The following is a 15,678-nucleotide window of genomic DNA, read 5'->3' as shown; positions in this document are numbered from 1 at the left end:
ATATCGTAGCTGAATTTTTGGCGAATCTGATTTGCACCTTTTGCTATTGTCAATAAGACACAAATTATTTTAGCAAAAAATGCAGATACGTTATGTTAGTTAGAGTTTGGTGGTTGTAAGGAGTACGCTTCTAAGTGATTCAAGAAAATATCGAAAAAAAAATTGATCATACAGTTTTTGATATTTCTTTTAATTATTTTTGGCTAGTACACATGTGTCTTTAATTTTTAAAAGTATTATTGTCATGCTTATCTCCAAGTCTTTGAACGGGCTCCCTCGGCGCGGGCGCGTGTGATGTTTTTGGGCCTGAAAAATTAACAAATATATTATAAGAAAATCATATAAGTAATATGGTACGTACCTAAACCGTGGTAGCCCAGTTGCAAGAATGCATGACTCTCACTTTAAGGTCGCAGGTTGGAATCCCAGCACAGGCCTAAACCAATGATTTTCGAATTCATGTTTAAATCATAAATTATTATCACGTGTTCAGCCGTGAAGGAAAACATCGTGAGGAAACCCACATACTCGATACGCTTTTCGGAAGTATGCGGCCTAACCTGTATTGGGCTGGTTTTCCATTCAGGCTGAAAGGTCAGACAGGCAGTCGCTTTTGTATAAAGCCGGACCTGTCAAATTCAAACACTTAAATACTTATCAAATTTTAATTTAAGTATCCATTTTAAACATAGCTTAAAAAACAAAACATGGCTTAACCTACTAAATGGTTTTGTATGCGGTTTTTTTCCTTTTCGATATACATTTCTTTATTTATTAAAAAGCTTACAAACATTAATAAGTACCTTTAATTTAAATAATCATGAAATATCAGCATGTACGCGGAAACATTGTTGATAAAATGTATGAGTCAATCATTCGTTTTAACATATTATAAATCAAAAGGAATTGGATTACTTCATAGTACAAGATAAGCAGTGTTTATAAATGATTTATGATAGAATGTCCAGGAAATAAATAGATTACACATAATATACATAATTATACTAGCTTTTGCCCGCGACTTCGTCCGCGTGGCGTGTTATAAAAGAGAGATCTTTGTGTGTGGAGGAGTGCATGTCAAATTTCAAGCATCTAACTTATGCAGTTTAGATTTTTTCATACAAATGTTTTTTCTCGGCTACTTCCGTTCCCGTGGGAATTTTGCAATATCCTGTTGCAACTAAGCTTTAAGTCTACTATGGTACCTGCAAGCCAAATTTCAAGCGTCTAACTTAAGCGGTTTAGATTTTTCATACAAAAGGATTTTCCTGCTAATTCCCGTTCCTATGGGAATTCCGGGAATTCCTTTCTTAGTGTACCTAAGCTAAGTCCCTTCCAAATTTCAAGTGCCTACGTTTAGCCGTTTAGGCTGTGCGTTGATATGTCAGTCAGTCAATTTCTCCTTTTATATATTTAGATGATAACAACAAGAAATGGCAGAGCCAGAAGTCATCATCTGCAACATAGCCTTAGGTAATCTTTAGTTATATATTGGTGCTAATTCCTGTAGACCTCATCTAATTTTATTTTAATTTATATCTATCATTTTATTATTCGCCGAAAAGCAAAGGGACGGCTAATCGACAAGCATAAAATTTATGGAACACACGTGAATTTTAAGCACAAATCTAAAACGACCGTATAAAAAATTTACATTGGCTAATAACCCGACAGAATTAAGTTGACAGCTCACGTCAAACGGTTTGCATACCAACGAGATACCTTTTTGGTTCGCCCGGGTTATTCATTAATTTACTCATTCTACCTAAAATTAGGAACTGTCAATCATCCGTCCCTTTCCTTTTTGGTGAATAAGAAAATGACAGGTATAACTTAAAATAAAATTAGGTGTCTGCAGGAATCGGGGTCAATATCCTAATAATGGTGCTGATTCCAGTACACACCATTTAAGTTTATTTAAAGTTATGCCTGTCATTTTCTTATCCGTCGAAAAGGAAAGAGACCCTTCATCCGCTTTATGTGTCCAAACCAACTTAACATTCCCTTCTCAATGTTAGTTACTATATCGTCTTATATACCACATCTCTCCCTTATCACACATACATGTTTTCATTCAACTTTCTTGTAAATAATATTTTTGAAGTACTATTACTAATAGTACGATGATCAATATAAAAAAAATACGATACAAACCTCCGCTTAATAGTAATTTGAATATCGTCGAAAACGGTGAGTCTATGATGAGAGTCAAAGCGAAACCGACAACAAATGATAGTACAAATTGGCTAAAGAATATGTAGATCTGAAACAAAAACAAAACATAATGAGGGTCTTTTCAGGCTAAATTCCTCAAAAACAATATAGATGAATATAGATCGTTAGTGAGTTATCAAAATCCACAGAAAACGACTATACACAGAGACCATCAAAGAAAGTCAATTAACAATTACGTGCCTACCCTTGGACTAATTCAATAAAAACACTATTGTGTACACGGAATAGAAGAAACAGTATTTTTTTGACGTGACTTATTGTAGATTTGTCGCAAATGGCCGGACAAATGGGGAGCGCTGAGGGCTCTCACCCGGTACAAAATTTAAGACAACAGGCTTAAAGGTGCCCAGTTGGGCGGAGAAAAAATATTTATAAGAATTAATGGACTATAGTGGGTCGATAGCGATAAGCGCTGAATGAGGGAAATCGTCGACCACAACGGTGGGGTCGGTAACGGGGTTTTGAAGTGTTTGGTGTCGCGAGCTGATTGGCCGCTTTTATGGCTAGAGTAATCGGGTCGTGGCGATTGTATATTACGTCCTTATAACCTGCAGGGCAAAAATTCGATAGATTTGTCTTCTTATCGTTTCCAAAAAGTAACGTGTCATTCTCATACAGCATTTTTTAAAGCTGTTGAAGAGCCCAGTTTCTGGTTGTAGAATTCAGAATTTGCCAGCCAAATACGAAGTGGATATACAGGCTGTTAGTCACATCGTAACGAATACTGAAAGGGATGATTTAGACCATGATTCTGAGTTATGATTAACTGGAATTTTCCGTTGTAAGGTTGTAGTTTAATGTGTTCTTACCCCATATGCTTCAGAGAAGAAAATTGGCGTTAACGCAGACCCTCGAATGATGAACAATATAGAGTAGTGGAACAAATATATAGAGTAGGACAACCGTGATAGCAATTTCCACATTTGCAGTGAGAGGAACCAGTTGACTGGACCTGGAACAAAAACAGATAAACAAACACACATACATAACCCCACTTTCGCAGTCCCTAATGGACTGTACAAAGCTATAAACAATCAAAAGACAATTTGCCGATGTAATTTATTGACAGGTGATAACGGGCGACCCGTCTGTTGGTTTTTACTATTTATCTTATTTATTTATCCGCCGCCTCCGTGATCCAGTGGTTGAGCATTGTCCAAAAGTAAGAAGATCCGTTGAACACCCTAGTGGCAGGGCCCGCCATTAATCTGTTTGAATTTTACTTCTATTTGGTAAATAAAGGATTTCACTTTACAGTTGATCGCGGTATGGATGCCTTCATATACAGAAGGTGATGAATATACATACCACCATATCCTTTAACACAGGCGAAGATTATCCATCCCAATCCCAGAGCCCAGGCTGGTCTCATGAAGGAGTTGGTGAAATTCTCATAAGTCTGATTGCTGAAGCCATCTCTTCTAGCCGGCTCCTGGGCCATCATAGCGCATGTTGTGAGTGTCAAAGCGAGAGTCCACATGCTTACAGCGAATATCTATGGGGAAGGAAGTTGATATAACTAATCGATTATGAGGATGATGACCAACCTCATCAACCTTGGTGTCAGGGTTATTACTGAGCCGCCATAAACCCCTGACATCAATCATGTAATTACTACAAACTTACCTTAGTAAGTAGTCTTACTTATGTAAGTTTGTAGTCATTACATGGTTCATGATGATTCATGATTCGGTTACTAAACCGAGACCAAGGGTTCAACGTGCCTTCCAAAGCACGGATCATTTTACTTTCGGACAATCGGGTGATCAGCTTGTAATGCCCTAATCAAACCTGGGTTCACAAAGTGTATTTTTGTGGTTATTTCCGACCAGGATTTGAACCCGGGACCTTCGGATCGTAAGCCCAACGCTCAATTACTGGATTAAGGAAGTTTACATAAATGAATTGATTTCATTTGCATTATACCTTTGATATTCGTAATTTTTGTCCGCGCCAAATATGCAGTAAGTACCCAAAGATCATCCCCACAAAAAATGGTGAGGCTCTTGTTAATGTATTAATATAGTAGCGTCTCTGGTAGTTTTGACTCTCTTCTTGAGTTCGTCTGAAATAGAATCAATGTTATTGGTGACAAATACACAGACACTTAATAAGACACGACGAATTCATTAAAAACATCATAGAATGGAAGCTACAAGGAAAGAGAGGAAGGGAAAGACCAAGAAAAGCTTAGATGGAACAGATTAAAGAGAAGGCGAACGTCGTGTCTTATTGGGAAGTGAAGGAATTGGTCTTGGATAGATAATAATGGAGAATGCTACATAGACAAGAGCGTGGCTCTTAAATTAGTGATGATAAAATAATTTGAAGAGTATTTTTTTCATTCATTGGTCATGCATTAGGAAAGTTCGGTGAAGTGTATACCTATGACCACAATGAATGTAGTCGTGATTTTATTCATAAATACTCTAATGAAATACAAAAAAAAACATGGAGACAGTTACAATAAAATATATCTATAGGTATCAACATGGCAACTGATAAATCGATTTGAGCCAGGAACCGTAAGGTGAGGAAACTGAGTAAAAATTAAAACAAAAGAAATTAGAATTGTATGTTATAGCAATAAGAATGTTCATAACTTACCCAGCAGCACCAGAGAGTACAGGGAAGTCGTTGATGAAGTTAAATATAGTAGATGCTACAAGAGATGCGAGTAGCCCAAGTACAAGTGACATCCATGCAGCATTTTTATTTTTGCTCAGTACCCAAAACAGGACGATCGGTGAGATTATGTGCAGATGCATGTCAATAGCTAGGTACCAGGTGTGGCCTTGGCACTGTGGATTGAAGAAAGATAATTATTAGTAGATATTCAGTTGAAAATAGACCACTATAGTTTTATGTTTTGAGTGCATGCCAATTGTTTCAAGCTAAATTTGTATTATACTTTTTATTGTAAATTAATATTTGCACGCCTGCAAGCAGGCTGAATACACTAAGGACACACATATTACTTATTAAGACCATTGTACTGTGTTCATGCAAATAAACGATCTATCTATCTATCACTAACACACCATGGTGCCGGCACCGACAAAATGTATTCAGTTGACTCTTGATGTTTTGTTGATTACGCAACCAATATTGTGGTTTTTTGCCAGGAAGACAAAATAAATAAAATAACACAAATAAAAGAAGGTTATTGTAAAGTTAGTGATTATTTTTAGGAGACACGAATGCATGGGATTAACTGTCTGGGAACTGATATTTGGTTTGGGTTTAACCAAATCACTAAATTGTATGACAATATTTTGTTTTTATTCAGAACAGAGCTGTGCCGAGGTTTTTCTTGCAGCTTCTTATTCCTGGCTATACTAGCTATCATCATCAGTCCTAGCGTTATCCCGTTTTTTGCAGGGTCCACTTACTTGGATCCAGTTTTTTACATACTGTCTGACCTAAATCGCGAAGGGAAAACCAACCCATTACAGGTCTCAATTTGGTCAATTTTTGGTTGGTTGGTTAGTCTTTAAAAGTAACTATGGCGTTATAATCCCATAAGAGAGTTTAAACTCACCATAGGACCTACATAGTTTTGAATATATAAAAGCACATTCCACCAGTACATTCTGCAAGTATCTGTCTCCCATGCGATCCTGTCCCATAGGGGCCCGTCAGAAATCCTATGAGCAATTGAAGCTTGTATCAACACCAAAGCAGCTAGCAATGGAAACATACGCAGGAGTCGATGCAAGTAGAACATATGCAGATTCTTTAATAGTTTCACTGGAATTAAAAAAAATGTAGTAAAACACTTTTGATATATGACGTCTTATGGTCGATATATGGCGAACTGTATGGTGTCAGGTTGATTACTTGATAAAATATTATGGTCTATCGTCATCTCCCTAGCATTGTCCCGTTTTTCACAGGGTCCGATGACCTAACCTGAAGATTTGACAGGTCCGGTTTTTTACAGAAGCGACTGCCTGTCTGACCTTCTAACCCGCGAAGGTAAAACTAGCCCAATACAGGTTAGGTCATATAACTACGAAAACAAACGTAGTATTATTCTTTATTATATGACAATTTGTATTTACCATCAAGTACATTGTTCAAAGCAAGAGCTCTGTACTTACTACCAGTCAATTTTCCAGCAGTAGAATATACCACAAGCATTCCACTCAACATGAAGAATGTATCCACAGTGATGATGGCAGCAGTAATCCAGGAAGACTTGTATGATTTGATGAACTATAATACATAAACATCAAACAATCAACATACTTGTAGGTATAAAAGAAAATCACCTATCACGTTGGTCTGACAGAAAGCACGGTGACGTGTGGGTTTACCTTGCATCAGTACATATCACTCAGTTCCACTTGCGATGGAAGTAACTTTCCCTACTCCAATAGGGATATAGTCATGGACTTCAGTCAAAGAAGTCAGTTTACTGCGTGTTCAAGTTTATTTTGGGAACTATTGAAAGGATGTAAATTCTTTCTTCTTACTGATTCGAGACTATTTTATTTTATTACAGTAACTACGTATCGAGCAATAATTACCTCTCGACTTCGGACTCTTAAATTTAAGAAACATTATTACTTATTTTGTGAAAGCGACAAAACTAAAATGGATGTGTTTAAGTAAGTCAAACGTATTCACGAGGTTATCTTTTTACTTATTCGGATTACATTCAGTTCTTTGATAGAATAAATGGAAATCGCTGAGGATTCTCACTCTACAAAATTAAGGATACCTTACAAACCTAAGGTATAATTTAACTAATAGACTAGTGTAGACAAGACAAATATTGTATATTTGTCTATATAATGTTGTCAGTTTTAGAGCCAACAATTCAGGAGATACAAATAAAGACAAATCTTACGTCAATGGTATCCAAAGCGTTGATCACTGGTGGAAATGTTATAAATCCATGACCAATGACGACCCATATCATTGCTATAGCTCTGACCCCGTCAACACATTCCAAAGTATCAGGAGTCGAGACGAAAGTTGTAAGGCGACGGCCGTTTGTATAAACAGAGAAGCATCGACCTACAGTACTCACTGTTGTCGGATCTGCAAATAAAGACATCCTTTTGTATTTAGAATACTTTTATATTTTGAATAAATTAAATAAAAAGGTATACGAGTAATCAGTAGATTTGGAAATTAAAGTTTTTTTTTTGTAATTTCAACCGTAATTTTCAATCGAAAATCATTTTTTGCCCAGAATAAACAAAATACCTTCCTATTCATTTTGTAATTATGCATGGCTATGCTATAACACAATTTAAAATAAAAGGTAACTCAAGATAACTCAAAAACCCAATACAGATTTTTTTAACATATACAATTTTATCTATAGCAGTTATGGATGATGATTGTGGATTATAGTTGCTATCATAGTATTACTTAACTAAACAATCAGTGTTAAAAAATATATAGATAATAATTGATATGATTCAGATTATTATTTTTATAAGGTTAACATACCTTTCCCCAAATATTTCGTCTGCCATAGATCGTAGGAAGTACTTAACAATGTCAACAGTCCAAGGAAAGAAAATATTGCGCTGAAATATAAACAAAATTATTTAAAGAACTACTTTAATCTATTGAGCTAGCAGCAAGCTGCCAATTAAAACAAAATGTCAAAAAGCAATATTGCCTTTTAGATGAAATTTTAAACGTGGCCATAAGGCCATAAGGATTAGATCCCTAGGCGTGATCTTGATACCTTATTTTGACTTCATTTTATGTAATAAACTACTGCGACACCCCGACCAAGTAATTAATGACATACGAAGAAATTTTAGGCTAAATAAAGACACGACAAAACAAAACAGATAGTGTAAAAGGGTCTAAAATTTTAGGCTCAAAATCAAGACGTGCATTTCCTGATGAGTACGTTGTGGTCTCATATCACGTGATTGTGTGAAAGTAAGAATATTTAGAAATAAAGCTTCATTTATTGTCTTAAGACACTACAGATACATTTACTTTACAATAACATTACATCACAAGACAGTAAGCGTACAAAGGATAAAACTACACAAGACAATAACATTTATGAATTATTTTCTGTTAATTATTGTGATTTGGTGCTTGGGAATAGTTGGGAACACACATCAATAATGGTTATAACTTACTACAATTAATACTACTAGTCGTTACACGACGAATCTAAGACATTAGGAGTCTCATTATTCACTCTGACAACGTGGTTAGTAAAATCGGTTGTCGATCTTACAAATCACAACCCACATAAAGAACAAGTTAAATATCTACTAGTACTTACTTCTTTTTATTGGCACTATTTGGATACTTACATAGCAACATAGTCAACGGGAGCCCAAGGTTTATCGTCTTTAAATCTACAAAATTTCTCTTCGAAATGAAAATCAACTTGACTTAGGTTGAACAGAAGGCCGTTTATACCTTCCCGGGATGTGCATGGTTTCGGTACGCAAACTGCCAGAGAAAATGATATATCCATGTCTGTTCTATAAAAATGATGAAAATATTATACGAAGGTATATAACCTTTAGTCGTTTAGTCGTTGAATAAATGCGCCTTTGCAAGTAAAATATTGATATACATCATTTTATTTAGGTAGGCAATATAGCTCTTATTTACTCAAGTAAGTAGATAATTCATTGTTATATGAGTCATACCAGGAGCTTCTGGTGGTTTAATAATAACCCTGATTCATAATTTGTGAGGTAGATCTTCTTGAGACCTTTCAATTTACACAAAAAGAAGATTTTGTATGTTGATATACGATGTGCTATCCATAACATAATTATTTTCATCTAATATATTTAACATTTCATTATTTTTAATTCCAATCAAATAATACTTACTCAAAAGCTACTTTAGATCGTCTTTTCTCTGATTGACCCGACACGAAATCTAGTTGAGTTTTAATCTCATTCAATTCCACCAAAGCTGTCCTCGTTTCGTTATCTATTTGCAAATCATTTGGATTAAAACTGTTATAGCCTTCAAAAGCTGCGTTATAAGTGTTGCCAATAGGTACTGAGACAGAACAATATTTCCCTTCAATTGTCATGTCTTCCACTTTTTCGTTGATACTTAGGCATTGCAAATAGTTGCCCATATCGACTAAATTGCCCATTAAGATGCTTCTTGGTATTCGCAATCCAGATTCTACGACTGTGAAACAATAAATACCATAACTTTTAAAGACTGAGTGTAGAGTCCAAGATGCGTGAAGTAACTGAAATATTTATGAGCCAAATAATGCTTCATCATTCTAACGTTATCCCTTTTTCACAGGGGCTGCTTAAAAAATGCTTTTTCATTACTTCCCTAAAATCTGCGAGTGGAGTGTTGCGCTTACGATCTGGAGAGATGGGTTCATTTCCGGTGGAGAGACGTCGAACAAAAAAACACTTTATGAGACTGTACCTGGTTTGATCAGGACATTGCAGGTTGAAATCACCTGATTGTCCGAAAAATTAGATAAGTATATATAAGCTTGGCGCCAGGCTTTACCAAAAAAAGAAGAAGAAGACAAAAAAGAGCATAAATTGTTACTCACACTGTATCCTTAAGAGAAAATTTGAACTTAAAAATTCCAGTTGCTTTTGACATTCTTCTGGATCCAAAGCTTCTTCGTATAGTTTAGGATCAAACGCAGGATGTCTTTTTTCCCAATCCAAAAGTACATGGCCTTGAACTGCTCTTAAATATAACACGCAACACAGAAAAACTGTATACTTCATAATTGAACGTCCAGTGTTCTAGGTAATGGTCTAATTGCTGTTTACTATAAAACAATTTTATTTAAAGATTGGTAATACCATCAATTAATCTAATCTGTAATTTAGGTTAATATTATCGACTGGTAGTATTATTATAATCCTTTTATAATAAAGTTACTTCATTGATAAAAAATTCAATTTAGATAAAATAATGCATGAAATCCAAATTGAGGTTTAAAAGTTCAACGTACCTACATTTTAAGCATGTTAGATATTATGTATTGACATTAAATACAATCTAGGATTGATATCTTGTTTAGAAAATCATTTGATCTGGCCCGTCTTGCTGTGTTTCGGCTCAACTGTAGTCAAAAATGAGACAAGTTCTAAAGATATATCCAATCTACCAATGTATCAGATTTAAACGTGCCGTTGTATATTGTCAGTTCCTGGTTAAGAACATGAATCAAAATCAATCCGTTCCACAGTCGCTTATATATTTAAGCCTGATTCATGGTGGGTGAGCTATCTCAAACTATGTCATTTCTTCAGTCCTATCCACACAAGTTTCTTAAAAGATCTGTGGAGAAAAATGAGTTTTTTTATACAAATTATGCATCCGAAGTGTTTTAACGTTGCATTATTTATTTTATATTTTTTATTTATCTTAATCGTATAATATTTTATTATTTATCGTTAACTTAAGCAAATAAGTATTAGGTATTATAAGTTTAAATCACTACCTTTCATTATTGTATTTTTTATAATAATTATTAAGTTCGTTTTATAGTACGTATACTGGTACTTCACGACCGCAGGCTTATAACTATTATAATTATGGTGCAGGAGATCTCAGTTTATCAGTATTTATCACAGAGTGAAAGGAAAATGGAGCAATTAATTCAAACAATAGCGTGTAGAAAATCAATTATATTTTGTACTAGTTAATAATATTTTGCTTAAAAATCTGAAAAATTACGTAAAATACAAAATTATTATTATAAATGAACATGTTGGTAAAGGTAAATTCGAAATTTGAATAATAAAGCTTCATAAAACATTTTTGCGTCACAAATCTCAAGAAGAATAAAATAAGTAAAATAATATTTTGAAAAGTCATTATTAACAATTATAGATTCGATACAGTTACTACGATACAGTTCGTTAGAGTAGGTACAAAATGATTGAGATTAGATTAGATTCCTAATTTGAATCACTTCACTTTGTATCACGTGCTATTGTTTTCTAAAAATACATACGATGTTTTGATTCAACTTGACACTCTTTCGAATAAAGCTTCGAAATATACATGGTCAATTTTAAATTCGATCACTTAAACGATGGCATATGCATGCATGGCATGGCGGCAGCTCCAACAGAATCCTGAATGCGGTTGCCGATAAATACGATTCGCCCTTAATGTGCCACCTGAATGGGATCGCGGGCGGATTTAAATCCGAATATCGTCCACCTTATTTTATAAACTAACTTAGTACTCATGTAAATTTTTGTTACTAACCCTATGGATCTCGTGTTGTCCGAATAAATATTTTTTTTTTATTTGAATTTAGATATTCAATGGTAGTTATTTGAGTAATAAACGTCCATATTATATTTACTCTGTAATTATGATCGCCTGACATAATGGATCATCATCATCACTAGCCCATTAACTAAAATAATATAATGGATAATACAAGACTATACCACCAACAAAAATTATCGACGACGGTCATGGTTTTGTTGATTATGGTGTAGATAATCTTGCAGTTTTTGCTGTTAAATGTTCTTCTTGTGCATCCATAACAATTTGAAAAACTTGTCGTTGCACTCGGTGTTGCAGTATTTCTGGTAAATTATTGGTTGTTTCAAACATACTCATGAAAAACTTTTCCAGAGCTTTGTTTTGATGAGCAGCCACCGTAGTAGTAGCAAAGGTAGACGTAGGCTCTATGTGTTGATGATTTACGTCACTAAACGAAGAAGTAGATGCTATTATTGGTTTTGGAAAAGTTTCTTGTTCAGGAGATTCTCTCTCTGTTTTAATTTCTACCTTTTCTTGTTCATATTCTATCGCTACAAATTCAGATGCGTATGCACGTTCATTATCAGTATCTTCATTTTGTGGTTCTCCGCCAAAAGAATCCTCACTTTGTATACTGCTTGTGTCTTCTCTCAGGTATGCCCGCCTACGTGACTCTGGACTCCTCAATCTAGGTCTTTTTAAAGAGCGGAGGGCCATTGTTGGAAGCAGAAATTCCATCTGATCTTCGTATCTCCATTTAGTCATTGAACCAGCCGTTTTCTTTCTTGCGATTGCCTGTCGATGTCCATCTCTTAAGTTCTTCCATAAACTTCTGGCTTCTCTACCTGAAATAAACCAAAATAGCTATTTATTTACCCGTATTAATATAATCATCCCAACTATTATGCTTGTTTTTTAAACGAAAGAAAAAAAACATTTTGTGAAAAATTATTCCATCTAGTGTCAATGTACAGAACTAAGATTTAGTTCACGTTTCAAACGACAGCATTTTTCGCAATGTTCCAAGACGAAAAAGTTCCATGGTGGGCAACTAGGTGGCGCTGTTTTACAGTGTAAATACGAACTGCATCCTCTACTCGGTATTTTGTTTGGTAATACATCTTTAATATAATAACAATACAATAACAGAGCTTACATAAGTGAGAAATACTTCTCATTAATGTTTGGACGTTCTCCGACTTTCATTTATCTATTAAGGTAGATAAACTGGCACATAACTAAAGTAAACAATAAATATCTACGAACCATCAAATAAAGCACATTCTTTTACTACTTCACACCACGCACGTTCCTTTAGCTCGTTGTTTTTGTATACCGGTACTTCACTGTTCCATAAACAAGGGTGTTTGCGCACACTCTCTATCAAATGCTCCATAGCGGCAGTACGGCAAAATTCGTAGTTACTGTGCATAGAAACACAAGGAGAACGCACTTTTAATTACACCAAAAGGTACACACACACAATGGTATCCAAAGAAATAACAATAAAAAATCTAGTACAAAACGCATTTAAAGCCGGTTGCTTCGCCCGTGATGTGCCCCGGTATAGTGACGTATATCGTATCTTAAACCAATAGGGGCGAAGATACGATAATATTCACCCAATCTCTCTCCTTCACTCTTATTCAGTTGCTATACTTGTCTCTGTCTAACTCCGTCATGCTAAACCGATGCTTGTTTCTCGCTCGCTCTCGTGGGTACATTCTTATCTTACTATAAAATATCAAGGGCATTACTCTCAGCGTCGCGCGTCGACGATTCAAATACGAGCAGCTACTATTTTATCTAGTGATAAAAATGTTTGTACTACTCGCTATACAAAATGCGCTAATGCGGTTAGCCGGTTATTATTATTAGATTCATGTAATAAAAGGAAATAAAGTCGATATTTGTAATAACAGTATTCATTATGATATACTTAAGAAGGTATTATGTCGTCAATAATCGCATATTACCGATCTAATTGTTATGCGTAAAACAGTTTATCATCGTGATTAGTGTAATCGTCCTAATCTGTTCTGTGATTCACCAGCATAATTATTATATATCTACATAGGTAATTACTACCAATAATATTGGTCGGTAGTTTGTGTGTCTGGGAACTTTATAGGAGATAAAATCGACAGTCCGAGGGTCGTCGTGTAGGTACAAAAGCACGTGCATCGCTGGTGATAAATATAAATAAAAAACACATGCTTGACACAGAAATGGACTGTATTATTTAAATTAACCAAAAAGTAAAAAAAGCAACACCCATCTCCTTGATGTTAGAAGGGTAGAAGCAAAATTAAAATGCGGAGTTGCCACAATAGTGCTAATTCCTGCAGACTCCATCTAATTTTATTTTAATTTATACCTGTCATTTTTTTATCCGTTCAAAAAGAAAGGGACGGGTAATCGACAAAGATAAAATTTATGTAATACACGTCAATTTTAAGCATAAATTTAAAACAACCGTCTAAAAATTTTAGTGTGTACTGCAGATAGGTATTATTCCGCATAGGTACCTATGTTCAAATCTTTTATTTCTGCCGATGTAATTTATGCACCTACCTATGTTCCGTGATAGCCCTGTTCGTAGAACGCGTGGCTTACATCGTAGTGTCATGGGTTTGAAACCAGACTCAGGTTCTTAACCACTGGATTCGATTTTAAATTCATGGTTAGATCATGGTTGACATCACGTAGGTCCCAGGATCGACTCGCTTTTTATTACATAGCTGGCGAAGAGTGGGTGTATACTGTACACCTGCCTACTCCTTTGGATGTTTAGGCGTGATGCTATGCTATGTTATGTAAAGTACGTAAGTATATTTGCCTGCGATAGTTCCTTTGAAGAATCAGAGTTCTACTCTAATAGGGATTACGAGAGGGGTGCTATTACTAGTAAGAAATTCCCAGTAGTTCAACTGGTAAGACTATTCGGTAAGACTGCTAGGAATAGGGGCTAATTTGTTGTTACTATATTGTTGTTTGTTTGTATATATTTTCAACGCCATCTAATGGAGTTTGTCTGAACTTTCACGTATAGCTTTAGAAAGGTAGGTACGCGGCAGAAGTCCAGTGTCAGCTATCGACGCAGTTCGCGTAATGTACGATAGATGTCTCTTTTCTATATTTTTAGATTGACCCCGTATATATTTGTATCTTCAAAACTTGCGTATTTCGTTTTTGTTTTTATCAAAGTAAAAATAACAAAATGAGTAGACAAAAAAGGTTTTTAATTTATCTGTACCAAAACCTACAAAGTAACATAATTAGAATACTTATCTGAATGTAATAATCAACTTTGGCTGCAGGTTTTTTTTATAATTTGTGGCTCTGTCCTCCCCATTATGTTTTGCGGGCGTGAGTTTATGTACGTCCAGATAAGTATCCTAATAACTCAGTTTCATATTTTTTAATACAAGTAATAAATAATAAAGTATTTCTAAAATACAACGGACTGTTTTTTAGGTACCTATTTATTTTATGTACCTACGTACCAACAATTTTCTATAAGTAACGAAGATGTTTTAGTCCAAGGCTATTGGAATTTTGGAACCTTGTTATCGTAAGCCGTTTTAAATCTGGTCTACAAACATACGCCGCGTGTTAATCGTATAATTAGAATATCGATAATAATTAAACTATCTATCTATATTCTTCCGGAGGGGAATAATTTAAAATTCCAGAAACGTGAAGCGGATAAAAAAAGTAAGGCGAAAATTGTTGACTGGCAGAGGAAGACTTAGAAAGATGTGCTCTAACCTCAGGATATCTTTGTTGCTCTATGGCTCTAACCAAATCGGAATCAATAGTAACCCTGACACCAAGGTTAATGTTGATGACGTCGGTTTTTGACGTCACAACACACACACACTAGGGAAGAAGACCAAATCGAAGATGTCCTTAAAAAAGTTTCGTAAGCTCTACAGTTCTATACACAGAAACTGTGTGTGTGTGTGAATCGATTGATGAATGTAAAGGAAGCAAGAATAGTAAGTATCTCAAAATGGTCTCTGTTTATTCTTTGAATTGTTCAGACCATTGTCATTGTGAGAGGTGGCTCCATTGGATTCCGAACCTAGCCAAGCCCGCTTAAATCTTTGGCGGGGAAAGTGTTCTCCCACCCCTTTTATCGCGCCATCGGCGGGTCTCCCGCCTGGAAGTAATCTAGCGTGGCCCACATGGAAGTCTTTAAATAGGCTCCGGACA

The 15,678-nt window shown here is 35.3% G+C and overlaps 2 protein-coding genes across 2 annotated transcripts; both read right to left on the bottom strand.

Annotated features, from left to right (window-relative positions):
- Positions 1-201: 201 nt before the first annotated feature.
- Positions 202-9,972, bottom strand: LOC126368385 (nose resistant to fluoxetine protein 6-like). The gene is made up of 13 exons (XM_050012344.1): positions 9,773-9,972; positions 9,072-9,384; positions 8,538-8,711; positions 7,702-7,781; positions 7,091-7,284; positions 6,339-6,453; positions 5,777-5,985; positions 4,843-5,036; positions 4,162-4,300; positions 3,544-3,730; positions 3,045-3,187; positions 2,155-2,263; positions 202-306 (listed from the first exon to the last, which is right to left on the bottom strand). Exons 1-13 carry the CDS (start codon positions 9,954-9,956, stop codon positions 221-223), a joined length of 2,127 nt encoding a protein of 708 aa, XP_049868301.1. The 5' UTR covers positions 9,957-9,972; the 3' UTR covers positions 202-220.
- Positions 9,973-11,621: 1,649 nt separating this feature from the next.
- Positions 11,622-13,008, bottom strand: LOC126368484 (uncharacterized). The gene is made up of 2 exons (XM_050012506.1): positions 12,727-13,008; positions 11,622-12,305 (listed from the first exon to the last, which is right to left on the bottom strand). Exons 1-2 carry the CDS (start codon positions 12,890-12,892, stop codon positions 11,683-11,685), a joined length of 789 nt encoding a protein of 262 aa, XP_049868463.1. The 5' UTR covers positions 12,893-13,008; the 3' UTR covers positions 11,622-11,682.
- Between the last annotated feature and the right edge of the window lie 2,670 nt (positions 13,009-15,678).

This window comes from Pectinophora gossypiella, chromosome 7, assembly GCF_024362695.1.
Source record: "Pectinophora gossypiella chromosome 7, ilPecGoss1.1, whole genome shotgun sequence".
Classification (NCBI taxonomy): Eukaryota; Metazoa; Arthropoda; class Insecta; order Lepidoptera; family Gelechiidae; genus Pectinophora; species Pectinophora gossypiella.
The sequence above is the reverse complement of the archived record's forward strand: the minus strand, read 5'-3'. Positions and strand labels throughout refer to the sequence as shown.